This window comes from Myodes glareolus, chromosome 18, assembly GCF_982192425.1.
Source record: "Myodes glareolus chromosome 18, mMyoGla1.1, whole genome shotgun sequence".
Lineage (NCBI taxonomy): Eukaryota > Metazoa > Chordata > Mammalia > Rodentia > Cricetidae > Myodes > Myodes glareolus.
The window spans coordinates 7,729,668-7,744,767 of NC_142043.1; the positions used below are offsets into that span (position 1 = coordinate 7,729,668).

The following is a 15,100-nucleotide window of genomic DNA, read 5'->3' on the forward strand; positions in this document are numbered from 1 at the left end:
TAGACTATGCAGTATGGCTGGCCAGGGATTCTCAGGGATTCACCTGTCTCTGCCCCCCTGTGCTGGGATTATAAACCCTGCCAGGCCTGGATTTTTATGAGGGTTTTGGGATTGAGCTCAGGGTTATTTCTCAGGCTTACGTGGCAAGCTGTGTAAGGACTAAATGTCTATAGCTCCCCTCCCCCATCGTGGTCTTCACCATTTGAGACGTCACTTAGGACAGTCTGTCATGACCAAACTCTTTCAAAGGTCTGGAGTCTCCTGTTGTAGTGTTCCTAGGGGAAGGAGAAAGAGCGTGACTAAATCTCTGCCCAAGCACTGAAACAAGATAGCTGGCTGCTGAGCCTGTTCACTGGTAGAATTGGTTTGTTCCAGATGGACTGGTTTGAAGTCAGCCTATTCTCTTATGTTTCAGACATTACGCTGCCCCAGAAAGGATATGGTGCAGGAAGCAGAACAGTAAAAATAACCCGTTGAAGTCGCTTACTCAACCACAGTCTAACACCTGGGGAGCACCAACTCCTCTTTAATTATTTCTCTTTCAAATTTTATGTAAATCACACCCAGATGGTTAATAGAGGAATAAATTGCCTTTCACTGTACATGAAAACCTTGGCGATTCATTTTAAACTATCATAACAAATATATATTTACGTGTACTGTACTGTATGGTATGTGTGTGCCTGTGTGGTTGTGGGATGTGTTTGTGAGTGTGTGTGTTATAAGTGTTGTGTTTGAGTGTGTGTGGTATATGTATGTGAGTGTGTGTGATATATATATATATGTGTGTGTGTGTAAGTTTGTGTATATATGGTATGTAATGTGAGTGTGTGCGCACATGTATGTGTGTGTGCGCGCACATGTGTGTGTATGTGTAAAGAGTGCACTTATTTTGTGGATAGGCCTCTGGTAGAGAAGGCTCATTGTGCCCAGAAGGCCCAGTTCACTCCTCAGCTTGTGCAGAGCATCTGGGCATGTGGTAGGGAGCCCTGTGACCAGCCACCTAGGAGAGACAGCATCCTGAGTTGATCTTTCATTATACCTCATGGCACCTCAGGTCTGCTGCCTAGGAAGCTCCTTCCACTTCTGACACCATGCAGCTTCCTGGGTTCCCCAGGCCCATGCTCTTGCCACACAGAAGTCCTCAGAGGGATGCCTGTGAATGAGTGGCGTCTCTCTCTGGTGGCTCACGTTACTCATGATGGCCCCGCGGCATACAGAGTCAGGGTGGGTCGGTAGGGGGTCGAGGGAAGCCGACTCAGCCGTCAGGAGGTGGGGTGAACCAGGCATGCCTCGTAGTCTACCTTTTCATTGTGTGTGTGTGTGTGTGTGTGTGTGTGTGTGTGTGTTTATACGTGTACCTCCACATACACACATATGTGGAAGTCAAAAGACAACTTGTGGGAGCCTGTTTTCTTCTTTCCACCATACGGGTTCTCAGGGATTGCACCCAGGCCATCAGGCGTGGCAGCAATGATTCTGGCCTCTGAGGCACCTCACTGGCCCAACACAGACTGTCTTTGCTTTAATCTTTCATTTTGGTAGATTTTTTTCCAGCTTCTCCTCTGTAGGGCTCGTGCCCTTTAAACACCTTCCAAATTAATTTTCTAAGTGATCTATGAATATTGTTTCCTTCGCTAACAAAAGAAGACTCCAGAGCTACAGCTCAAATCACTTGTAGTCACCCTCACCCTGCTGCCCCAAATCCCTGTGCCCCAGAGGCCTCTCCTTCCAGAGGCTGCTGCTGTGATTGCCTGTGTACATCTCTTGCTAACTCTTCCTAGTAGGTGAGGCCAGTGGAAGTTACCTGAGAGCCCCTCCTCCCAGACGTCCTCGTATTGTCTACTGTATAAGCCACATTGCCTATACCAACATTCTATAAAGTCTTATTCGGAGACCAACTCTCCCTCTTGCCCCCCGTATCTCCTCATTCTTCCTTTCCTTTTTTCTTGTCCCACTTTCTCCCTCTGTCTTTTCTTTGAGATCCCAGGCTGGCTGCAAAACCTCAGTGCTCCTGGGTTAGCTTCCCAAGAGCTGAGAACATGCATAACCTTCTTGGAGCTCTTTCAGTGACATGGAGATACATACACATGTGTATGCAGTGACTGTGTGTGTGTGTGTGTGTGTGTGTGTGTGTGTGTGTGTATGTGCATATGTAGTCATTTACCGTAAGTTATTTTTCAACAATGCTTTTTGTCAATTACATTCATGAATGATTTAGGGGCTTCATTAACCTGTGATTCTTTCTATAAAAGAAGACTGTAGAATTTCACTCTTTTTTTTCTTCCTTCAGGTCTCAGAAGACTGAGCTTCACAATGAAGGCTACATCTTGGAATTGGATTACTGCGCCTCCTTAGACCACCTGGAAAATCAGAAGCTCGTCCCAGAGTTTATTAAGAAGGTGAGCACCACAATGTGTTGAGAGAAGCAGGCTCACAAAGCATGAGTGGGGCCTGAGTGGACGGCTGGAGAGCAGGTAGCAGGGTCAGCCACCTTACAGACGACAGCTTGGGGTGGCTCTGGAGCAAGGTGGCTCTACCGCCCAGGTTGAGGCGACCTCATGTCTTGTCTTGTAGGGCTCAAGTGGGATCCCAGCCCACAGGCCCCCAGATGCCACCTCTCCCTTGTTCTGGGAGGACTTTGTTGATACAGCCCCTTTCTTTCCTGGCCAGAGTCCTGAGGCCACAGGCATACTATTGCACCAGGCAACATTGCCTGTCTGCAGGGACTGCCTACCACCAAGAATCATGCTTAGTGTTGAGCTTGTTCTGGGTTAGAAGTGGTCATAGGCAGTTTCCATCCAATTTTCAGGCTCTATTTGAATTCTACTTGGCATTTGCAGCAGAAGGGATGTTTGCATTCCAGACATGTGCATCATGTTCTCTTATATGGTAGTCTCCCACGTATGCTCTCTTGTATGTAGTCTTCCACGTGCTGCCAAGAGCCCTAGGCAGTGTCCGGAGAGTACGGATACTGACGTACACGCACAGGCCATCATACAATATTCCTATGCACTGTGGCTGGCTTGGTGCTGGCTTGGTTTGTGTGGTCTAAGCTGGCTTCAAAGTCACTATGTAGCCAAGAATGGCCCTGAGCTTCTGATCCTCTTTGCCTTTGTTTCCAGAGTGCTGGGTTTCCAGGTGTGCATCACCATGTCTGGTTTCTGTGGCAGTGGGGGTTGAACTGTGAAACTTGATCATTTTAGGCAAGCATTTTGCCAAACTGAGTTACAGATATCTCACTGTCATATGTTTTATATTAAATTGTGGTGTGTGTGTGTGTGTGTGTGTGCGCACTAGTAAATCTTGCTGACTGTCTAGAACTAGTTTCTGGGCCGCAGAGAACAAACTCACTGTGGTGGTGGCAGGTGGGCACAGCGGATGAACACTGCCAGGAGGGAGCCACTGAGCTGACCCGCGGGGCGCGTAGAGGCTGCCGGGTGGTACCAGGGTAGGGGAGGTGCTAAAGCTGAGATGGGAGGGGTCAGGACTCTGCTGGTCCAGGTTGAGGAGTCTCCAAGCACAGGGACTAGCATCTGTGAGAGTCTGTGGGAGCAGCGGAGACCAAAGCATCCTACATAGAGGCCATATGAAGTGGGGCGGGGCACAGAACAGGCCAGAGAGAGCCAGCCCTCAGCAGAGACAGCTGCAGGGAACATTGTGAGGAATTTTGTAGAGTAATGAGATTGTCCTTTAGTGGGTGTTTGTTTTCTTCATTCCCTTTGCCTTCAACGTTTGCTGAACATTCAGTCTCCCAGACTCTGGCGTGAACCACTCAATGATAGAAGGAGCTGGGAGCCCTATAGACCAGAAGTCAGATGAACTTTGAGATTCAGATCCTGCTAATTTTACTAACATGATGGGTTTTTTTTTTCTACTCTAGTAGAAGGTAGGTGATTATTTAGAAATGGAGGTGGCTTGGTCTGTGTTTACACATGTATAAATGCAAGAGCAGTGTTTTTCTAAATCATGTAAGTGCATATATCAGTAGGGCCATCTTCTTTGCAAATAATGCTCTAATAAAGTTGGATAAGGATATCCTAGAGACTGAAATCATGTGATGACCTGAAGCATGGCGGACATATGATGACAGCTCTGTTGCTTGGGGTAGCTGAGGGCTGTCTGGGAAGCAGTGAGATAGAGTCTCTATGCTCTGTCTCCAGCATGCTCATCTGAAAACTAGTTGTAGGTGCCTTGGCCCTGACCAGACCAGACCATTGTGTGGTAGGCCCATTGCATCAGATGTGGGCTGATTGGCAGCTGTGCTTCCTCAGTGCAAATCTGTAACATCTGTAGAGTGTCTAAGCCCTGGAGGACACTGGCCATACTTTATTTAACTTTTAACTTCTCTTCTTATCCCAGAATTCTTTTTCCCTCCATTATCTATATGACATGTATATAGTATAGGCACCACTGTCTGAGAAGTCAGTAAATAGTTATAATTGACACCTGCTCATTCTGTGTTTAACAAACATAGAGAATATATGCTAATGATAAATAATTAATTACTGCTAGGGGAAGGGGAGTGGATTTTCTTGTTCTGTGCCATTCAGGTAGGCGGAGCTGAAGGCATACCCTGGCTCCCATGGCTTGCTGTCTTTACTTTGTATCTGGGTCATTATTTCAGTGAAATAATGGCTCCTGCTCTTAGGTCAAGTAGATTTGTCTTCAGATAAGATGGTAATTAGCCCATTTGTCATTGTCCTGTCATGTGATGTAGCTCATATTCTTCTCTGTATATTAGAGCTGAATTCAAACCAAGCAGATTTTCTCCCTGAAGAATAATGTCCCAACATTATTTTCCCACCAAATGTTTTAAATTAGTGGAACCTTTGGCTGGAAAGTGTGACTAGAAGGGGTTCTGGACAGTTAGAAAATAAAGTCCTATTCTCTGTGTCATGGAGATTTGCCGAAGATGCTGTAATTTACCACCCCATAGTGATCCTCATTCAGGGCTAGGAGGCTGTGCAGAGGTGAACCTCCCTTCCCTAGGCCCCTGAAGCTCTGACTGCTCTTCTGGTGTGGTGAAATCTGGGTCATTGCATTCTGGTTCCCTCTCACATCCTGCAGCACAGCAGCCAACTGGTCGGTATGCAAATGATTAACTGTGGACCACAGAGCAGCTCAATTGCCGAGTATGGGACAGCTCAGCAAGACTCTTTCCAAGGCCCGGAGCCAAGTGGGCAAAGGGGATGGGGGAGCAGCAGTGTCCTCTGAATTCCCTTGGGGCAAGGCCTCAGCTGTTGTCCCAGGGGCAAATCCGGCTGTCTGTGAAGCCCTTGAGCACATCCTGTTCCCATAGGAGAGTGGAGGAGGCCAACATGAAGGACCTGAATTCATAGTATTGTTCAGGCCTCTTCGCCCTCTCTGGACGTTTTGGGAAAAGCGGAAGAGCAGAAGCCATGATTGGCACCCAGAATCTAGGCCCAGCTTTAGCGTGATGATGCAGGAGGCTGGAGTCAATGCCACAGCTTCCTCTTATCCTAGGTGACCTGGTTCACAAGTAGCACACAGGTGGCACTGGCACACATGTGTAAACAAGAATTGAGTGTGGAAAGCGCTTTGAAGCTGTCAGGGGCACCTGATACCTACTTCTAACAGAGCTTCGGAGAAGACCCTGAGCTGGCAGGGTGAAGGCCTTGCCTAGATCTGCGACTGCTGAAAAATGGGGCCTGGATCTTTCCTTCCAGAGGAAAAAAGGCCCCTGGGGGTTACAGAGAAGCCAAGTGAACTTGGGAAGGGTCTTGACAGGCTTCAGGTGAAATAATAGCTCTGTAAAGAGACAGGAGTGGGAGATAGATAGTGCCATTCCTGTGGGGAAGAGTGTGAAAAGATCCACGGCCAGGTTCTGTCTCAGTGTGGGGCAGATGCACAGGGAGCGGGGTCTCTTCCTTGTGGGGCAGGGCTGTTATGATCACATGGAAGAGTCTTGCCATAGCCAGTTCAGCTAAGTTTCCAGTGAGGATGCTGGGATGTGAGGGAGCCTCAGAGCAGGAATTCACAGACAGCAGGATGGCACTGGTGAGTCATGGCAGATTTGTAACGCCAGCACCCAGGAGGCTAAGGCAGGAGCATCCGGATAGCCTTGTCTACACTGTGAGACTGTCAGTGGTAGAGCCTAGCACGAATAAGACTCTGACCCCAGTTCCCTGCTCCACAAGAAGAGAAAGAAAGGTCAGTGCCCCCTCCCTTCTCTCTCCTTTCCTTTCTCACAGTCCAATTTTGTGGCTCGATAGCTTTGAGAGGTAGTCAGGTGTGGTCATCGTGCCCAGCTTCCCTCATTCTGTCTGCCCTATCCAGGTGACCTTTGCCCTCAGATTTCTTCCCCGACGATGGAGCCTGAGACTACAGGGTCATTTATGAACTACGCATGTGTTACACTGAGTAAGAAAAACTGTGGGGAGACCAGGGCAGCCCGGGTGTTGCCCAGTGGAAGAGAACACATGATCAGACATTCATTGGACGATGTTTGACAAACAACACTGCTGATGTCTTCTAAGGGTGAAAGACTCCCGTGGGCGTCTTCCCTCGGGAGAGACCCCGTGCCCAAAGATCAGTTGAAAACACGCAGCCGGATGCAAACAGCAAGAGGTTTATTGGATACGCAGGTACCTGGGGCGACCAAGTCTCTCGGAGGACTTGCGCGCCTGCAGGTTGGGGGTGAGGGGTTTTTATAGGAGAGCAAAAAGCAATGTTTACAGAAGCAAGATGCAAGGTGGTAAATTCTTAACCTAAATAACAATGAGGGGACTACTCAGCGGTTTACTGTTCCTCTTATCCTGCCTCCCCCTTTCCTGGCTGGCGACCAGATGTCTGATTGCACAGCCCCTGACTCGTGACGAGCCCCGCTTTATACGTGACTCAGGCCTCGCAATCCTCTCTTTCTTTGTTTCTATGACCAATCCATAAATCTCCTGTCTTGCAGCCAGATAAGGCTGTCCTTGCTCTAACCTCAGGTATCTTTGCTCAGCATTCCGGAGGCCCTGAATTCCGGAGGCCCTTAATTAAGCCTGTTATTTGCTCAGCATTCCGGAGGTCCCGAGCTAGTTATCTGTGAACCTTTGCAAAACTGTATAACTGTGGTTAAAACGAGGGGTCCTTCAAGGGGAAAACCTGATAGTTCTGAAGATCTGAGTGAAAACTGAACAGAACCCTCGGGCTGATGCTTTCGTGTGGCACAGAGATGACTCAGCATTTCAGCCCTAGGAGCTTATTGGTTGTGCAGAGTGTCCTTCTAGCAAAGTCAGAGTCTAATTTTATTTTCTTAAAGAAAGGGTGTCTAGGCACAGTGTGTCTGTGCTACTACCCTCAGTGACCTGAGAGAAGGTGTCTGGTCTCTCGGAACTAGAGTTTCAGGTAGTTGTGAGCTGCCAGATGTGAGACCTGGGAACCGGTTAAGTTGAAGACCAAAACTTCTTCCCTTAAGTTTTGAGGAAGAGTCTTAAAGGAAGACTTCCTTTAAGTCTTTGAGGAAGAGGGAACCTCAGCTGAAGAATCTTCTAGATCAGGTTCGCCAGTGGTCATGTCTATGGGACATTTTCTTAGTTGTTAACTGATGTAGGAGTCCCAGCCCATGATTAGGAGTGCCATCCCGGGGCAGGTGGCCCAGTGCTATATCAGATGGATTGAACAAGTCAGAGGATGCAAGCCAGGAAGCAGATTTCTCCTGTGGTTCCTGTGTCTGCTCATGGTTGAGTTCTGCTTTGACATCCTTCAATAATGGACGGTAATCAGGACATGAGGCCAAATAATCCCGCACCTCCCCAAGGTGTCTGTGGTCGTGGTGTGTATCACAGCAACAGAAAGTAAACAAAACAAAAATAAAACTCCAGTCTTGGTAAAGAGCTGCGAGTACCCAGCCTCACCCAGCCTTCTCTCCAGACCCAAGTCTGACTTCACTGGCACCAGCGGCAGAGTGAAGAGCAGATTCTGTTAGAGCAGCCTCCCTGCCCTGGCTGCACTCCCTTTTGTTCCCCAACCATGAGGACCCTGGCATTTTCAAAAGGTGAAAAAGGTGAGACTTTGCAGTTTGGGAGAGAAGAAAAAGAGATAGAATCTCAGAATGGAATCCCCTGCGACTCTGGCCTCCTGCTGTTTTTATTGGCTGTGACCTCCCTGTTCTGCTGTCCAGAGGTCACTGAAGTTCCTTGGCACCCACAGTGGGGGGTGGGGGTGTAGAGGTCGTGAACTTGCTCATTGCTCCCAAAGGGGAACCATTCCTCATCTGACCCTCTTCCGCTGTGTGGTGCTGTATTGGTGAGTCAGAGTTCACCTGTCTCCTAGAGCAGGTCTGAGGGCCTGCTGGATACAGAATCAAGGAGATTTTAGGCAGCCCTTAGCTCTCTCCCATCCCACAAAATCTCCAGCCTAGCTGGGGACACAGTGGCAGAAAGAGTGTGGGGGTGAGAACATAGCAGGGCAAGGGGAGAGGAGAAATGGTCGGGTTCACCAAGACTAACCCAGACAACAAACAGATGCCATCTATAGTACCACAGATCCATACACCCTCGCTGAACAGTCAAGAGCAACAGGTGCCCAGAACAAGCCATTGCTGCCAATCACATCTTCAGCTATGCCAGCCCTTCCAGTGTTGATGCCCACCACTCGCATTTGCTTCCTCACTAGTCTGCCTAATAGAAATGACAGTCGAACTACCTGGCATTCACACTCAGGCCATGGTGTGAGCACGTGTGCACACACTCGCCTGCACAATTCATGTTAAAAATGAAAGTCTCTCAGTGTATCATGTAACAGTGTTATCTTTCCAATAAATAATGAGATCTTGTACATTCTTTTGTTTTAAGTAAATGAACTCTTCACAATCTGATATCATGTGTATTTCATGTCCATTTAGATGCTAAATTTTTAGTAAAAATGAAATTTTGTATATCTCACAAAATACTGTGTTTGGCAGAAATATATTTTATTTGTTTCACCTAAATTAAATTAATAAATTAAAACTAAGTAGTATTAAGAGTTTAGCTCCTTGTACTCATGGTCAATCCGTCATTGCTCTTTAAGTTAAAATGAACTATTTGTGACTTTGAGTGTCTGTCACACACGAGGGAAACATAGAGCAAAGCAGATCACGTATGGCCAGATAGAGAAAGAAGGCAGAAAGTTCTCTGTTTTCCTCATGAAAAAAAAAAAAAGGTTTTGAGTCACCTTTAACTTGTAACTCGAGGGTGTGGGTGCAGGTGTCTGGGTGTGCACTGTGGGCACCAGAGGTGGGCATCAGAAGCCTTCCTCTATGGCTCTCCATCTAACTTCTCCCACAGGCTGCTCTCTCAACCTGGAGCTCACCGTTCCATCCAGAATGGCTGCCCAGCAAGCCCTGTGATCTGCCTGTCTCCATTTTTCCCAGCTCTGGTGGTTTGAAAGAAAATGGCCTCAAAAGGCAATGGTACTATTAGGAGCTGTGGCCTTGTTGGAGAGAGTATGTCACTGTGGAGCTGGGATTTGAGGTCTCATATATGCTCAAGATACCGCCCAGTGTCTCTGACCACTTCCTGTTGCCTATAAGGTATAGGATTCTGAGCTACTTCTCCCACCATGATAATAATAGGCCAAACCTCTAACTGTAAGCGAGCCACCCCAATTAAAAGTTTCCTTTATAAGAGTTGTCGTGGTCATGATGTCTCTTCACAGCAATAGAATCCTAGCTAAGACACCAACCAGCACCAGCGTTACAGGCTCACGCCGCCATACCAAGTTTTTATATAGCTTGTGAAGAACTGAGCTCGGGTCATCATCCCTGTGCAGCAAGCCATGGAGTCCCCCCCCACACCCATACTGTTTTGGAGACAAGGTCTTGGTGTGTAGTTTCAGCTGGTCCCAAACTCTCGATGCTCCTGCTTCATACCCCTAAATGCTAGATTACAGGTTGTGTGCCAGCACACCCCACTTAACAGACAGCCTTTTAGGAATGCATTTCCAGCCACTACATTGCTGCTTAATTTAGTTGTTAGTCTAGTTACACACAATGTTCCGAACTTGGACCTGGTTTTTTTTTGCATGTTTGCACTTCACAAGGCAGTTTTATCGTGGGCCTCTTTAGTCACTGTGTTTTGTGACTTTGTAGTCCCAGAGATTTCAGGGACATCTAGTGCCGGCTTCACGTCTGCCACCTGACTGTCGTCCAGATCACTGGGATCTGCATTTCTACCATCCACACGTGATGGCAGCAGCAGGGACAGGCTACGTCACATGTGCTCGTCCATTTGATACCTGATACGTGTCCTAGCCTGCTCTTACATGAATCCAAAATCTCCATAAGGAACCATGTGCTCTGTGTTGATCTTTATAAGAAAGAAAGGGGGAAGGAGAAGTCCCTTTTATTGAAGCTGATATAAATGTGAAGTTTAGCACACATGAGCTGAGCTTGCCATGGTATGCACCTATAATTCTAGCTCTCGGAAGCCTGTGGCTGCAGAATCCTCTTAGGCCAGGAGGCTGTGTTCAAAAACAAACAAAACACTACAAAGCAAAGAAGGAGAAAGAACACACCAGAACAGGACCACCAGCAGGACCACCAGCACCAGCCTCTCCTTCCCAGGCAGCCTCTAGCCTGCCTCCATGGACATGTCATGACTGTGGTCGTCCAGGTCACAGTGGTTCCTCTGATTTTATGTAAAGAACCCTTCGCTGCCTTTGTAAAGCTAGCTGAAGAGAACTGCCTAGCAAGCCTCCCCTTAATGCTTTATGGATTTTATGCTGTAGGAATTTTTAATTTTATTAAATGTATTCTCATATGTGTTGTCTCTCAGGCTGCTCATTAAATTAAATTAACTCAAGCTTTCTTTGATTACCCTGTTCTTCCCAACAAGTGATTTGAGGTTCTAGTTCAGGTAGCTCGGAGCCCTTGTGCTATGAGAGATGCTGGGAAGTCTGGTTGGGAAGCCTACGCCTCTCTCAGAGAGGTCAGATTTTGGTCTTGCAGTTAAAACCAGCCAGGTCTGTGCAGGCTCTGTAGTGTCTCTCTCTCTCTCTCTCTCTCTCTCTCTCTCTCTCTCTCTCTCTCTCTTTCTCTCTCTTTCTCTCTCTCGTGTGTGTGTGTAAGAACTGTATGTATTGCCTTCTTGCTCATGGTCAGTTGTGCCAACCTATGAGAGTTACATACTACTGGTCTAACTCTTGGCAGTGGAGGTCATTTTTATGGCCCTTCTCCAAAACTTACTTGACTGACATTTGCATTTCTTTCAAATCTTTACTCAAACTCACCTTGCCCTCTTTGTTTACATATTTAGCCAGGGTCTTAGGCTGATCTTGAAGTCAGTCCACCTATCCCTGCCTTCCATGTGTAGGGTTATAAGTGTGTGTGTGTGTGTGTGTGTGTGTGTGTGTGTGTGTGTGTGTGTCTTTTCACATTACTAAGATTGTAATTGGTTGCACCAGGAATCGGTGCACAGACATTTTAACTTGTCCATAATAATTTGAAACACATATCAGAAATTTAAAAGGTCACGTGTTGTGTTTATTAAAGACTCATTCCAATGGCTCTGATTGAGTCAGATTTTCCTGAAGAGGATCTCATGTATCAGTGTCTTCGATGAGATGACAATTCCTTGGGGGGGGGGAGTGCGGCAGTTGTGTAATGTGTGTCTGCATGTGTGGAGCCTCGAGGAGGACATTGAGTGTTGTTCTCTGTCACTTTCTGCCTCAGCAGGACTTCAGACAGGGTCTCCCGCTGGACCAGCCATCTCCAAAGATTCCATCTCTGCTCCCCGCCAATCCCTGGGGTTATAGATGTGCAGTGCTGTGCCCAGTTATTCCATGGGTGCTGGAAATTTGAACTCAGGTCCTCAAGTGCTCTTACCTGCTGAACCCTGGCTCCGAGCACTGTTTTAAGTCTCTCACCGAACATTAGTAGAATTATTAGGGGAACTGAACCACTGTAAGCAGAGGTGTTTGGGGTAACAGTTCTGAGAGACAGGGATCAAGGAGACATTTTGTTTAGGAAACAGTTCCAGTAAAAACAACATGGGCTAGAAGTAAATTAAAATATTAAAGACAGATTAGGTGAGCGTTCTAACTTTCCAGTGCCGCTTAGTATGTGTATCAGTTACCCTTCTGGCCTTACCAAGGCCAGCTATAGAAGGAAGGGTTTACTTGGGCCTACAACTCCAGGGGGAAGAAGTCTATCAGTGTCACAATGAGGAGGTGTGGCAGATGGCAGGATGCTCTCTGGGACAGCTGAGAGCTTGCATCTCAAGCCGCAAGCAGTGCGCAGAGAGAGAACTTGGTATGTCTCCTGGCTTTTGGAGCCACAAAGTCTGTCCCCACTGACTTACTTCCTCAGTTGAAGCCACCTCTCCTAAACCTGCCCAAACAGCTCCACAGACTGGGGATCTCTTTCAAAGTGCTACATCATGCCTGTATGAAAACCAGCCGCCCGCTGTGGAACATTGGAGTCACTACCCACCACAATTCAGTGGTTCACTGTTTTCTGCTTATGAAAGAAATGAAAGAATGAATGATTTCACTTCCTTAAAGAAAACATTCTCACGTTTTTAAAAAGGGAATGAGGGTAAAATTTCCCTCTTTGAAAAAAAAAGTCTCTAAAGCTATTAAAAACCCAAATTTACAAAACAATCCATAGACAATAACACTCTGAATTGCCCAGAAAAGGCAGGAGTGTGGGTAGATGATTCTGTTTCTTAAGATGGCCACCCCAGCTTCATTCTTAGTGTCTCTGAACAAACTACTGGGGTTCCCTCCACAGGACTGGTGGGGTACCACCCCCACTCATCTCTTAGAGAGTGGTTTTTCCTACCTCTGTTTACTCTAGTGTCTCTGATTACTTTTAACTTCTTGTGTCCCATCCATTCAGTCAGTAAGTCAGATAGGGTCTCCGTTTGTGGTTCAGGCCTCCCTGGAACTTGCTCTGCAGACCAGACTGGCTTTGAATTTGCAGTGATCCCCCTGCCTCAGCCTCCCACGTGCTGGGACCACAGGTGTAGACATGGCTCTGTGTAGCTCCTGTTTCCCTGTCAGTTCTGCAGACATTTTGCTATTTTTGCTCACTGGGCTCATTGCCTGTGTCTCTCTTCTCTGACAGCAAGAAACTCAGCGAGTCAGGGAAGGGCAAAAAAAGACAGTCTGACATTTCCCAGGCTGGCAGAGGCTCCTCAGGGGGTAGCAACTGATTTGAAAGGTGACACAGAGAAGGTGCAGGAGGCAGAAAGTGAGGACAGTTAGCATCTTTGTCTGTAATCCACAGCCTCTCTGGCCAGTGTTTGGGGTGCTTGTCTGTGGGCCCTCCCTGGAAGTGACTGAGGGTTAATAGGCCTCCACTCGCTACTTTAGCAAGCTGGGTATTGCTGGGAGTTTGCTGTTGCCACCACTGGGAGCGGGGAAGTGACAGACACACATCACTTATGTCAGTACAGATGTGGGCTTTAGATAAGACAGGTTGTATGTTGAGTGCTAATTAGGCACCGCCAGGGAATACATGTGGGTTTGAGGGTCTACAGTGGTGCCGACACCCATTCTGTAAAGCTCCCATCTGCCATGCACTTGCCATGCAAGAGGTAAGCAGGAAACATGAGTTCTGTAGGCTGGGTTGTCCACCCTCTCTTCCTGGTGATTTGAGCCTGGTGGGACTTGGGCTCCTGCTGCTGTTTCCCCCACCCCAAGCATGCGCTCTTGTTGCTGTTGACTCTGGGGGTTTTGAGCAAATGGAATTTCAGCTCCTATAGTTATCCTATAGTTATCCCCTTCCTTCCTTCCTTACTTCCTAGTTTCTATCATGAGGAGAGGATCCCATTAGGATGCAGTCTGGTGGCACTGAAGATGGCCAGAGGGCCCACATGGGTGTCGAGAAAAAGTAAGATCAGGAGACATGTTTTCTTAAGCCAGCCAGCCTTCTCCAGAGGAAAGCTAGAATTTTTGAAAACTCAGTTTTAGAATTTTATCTTGATTCTTGTAGAGGAGATGGCTCCACTAGTAACTTCCATGGCGCCACTGGGATAAAGCCCTGATTGGTCTCTGAGGTGATACTGTAATGATTGTTCTGTCTCTTTAAGAGACAAGCCACGCCCACTCCCCCCCCCCCCCATCCGCTGAGGCAGGCTGTCTTCAGCTTCTGGCCTGAGCTCTATTTTTTCTATCTTCCTCTTCTGCCTCTCTCCCTGCTTCTCTCCTTACCCTGCTTCTGTCTCTCTTTTCTGTCTCTCCCCCCTCCCCCCTCCAGTTTTTCCTTCCCCTCCATAACCCACCTAATCACCTAATAAATGTCCAATTCATTCAGTACGGTGTTCCTCTCTCTGTGCCTCCCACACTGCTCGCCACCGGGGAAGCCAGCCACTGCATGGCTGGGGACTCACTGCAAATCCGTTACAGACACTCCCTAAGATGGCTGATCGTGCTACTTCTGTGATGCTGTAGTCTATCTCGTTTTTAAATTATCCCTCCTGTTATTAGGGAGGTGGGGGATTGAGGTGGTTGCCAGCCGGGTCTCAGTGGTGGGGATTGGAATGGTGGCCTGACGGCCGGCTGGGTCTCAGGGCCATAGCTGCTCATCTGCACAGTCTTACATTCTTTGTGCTCTTTCTACAGCCCACCAATGCCCACCAATATTTGTTGATTGATTTTTTTTAACTTATTTTTTTCTTCATCCCCTCCTTAACTACAGAAATTATCAGAATTCAATACTTGGATTTTTAATCGTATTTTCACAATTTTTTCTTTTCTTTAAATTTAAGGTTAAAAATAAGCACTTCCTTCTGTTGCTATAGTGCCACCGATCTGTTGGGAATCGCTTTTGTCTTCCGTGTTTGAAGGAATAAAATCTGGGAAAGATTGTCACTGTGGGGGTGGCACAGGGATGTGTAGACGGCCAAAGAATCCACATCACCCATTATTATACATGTAGCTGAGGAATAAGAAAACAGGTTCAAGTTCCATGTGACTCCCTTCTCACCTGAGTGGCAGCGAGCGGCTGGTGCCAGGAGGTGGGCAAAAGGGTGGCTTAGATAACAGGGATCTGATTCTAGGAGTAACCGAGGTTGTGATGCAGGATATGGGATGTAGAAGTTGTAATTAAACTATGTAAAAGCATAAGGAAAACTTGAGGAGAAAAATTTTAAATATATTCCTGGCG

At 47.4% G+C, this 15,100-nt stretch overlaps 1 protein-coding gene across 1 annotated transcript in view; it reads left to right on the forward strand.

The window, feature by feature from the left end:
- The window catches only part of Rftn1 (raftlin, lipid raft linker 1), a 202,464-nt gene that overhangs the window by 109,655 nt on the left and 77,709 nt on the right, over positions 1-15,100 (forward strand). The window contains exon 4 of the mRNA XM_048445475.3: positions 2,294-2,402. Within this exon, the coding sequence (XP_048301432.3) occupies positions 2,294-2,402 (109 nt within the window). The remainder of the gene's footprint in view (positions 1-2,293; positions 2,403-15,100) is intronic.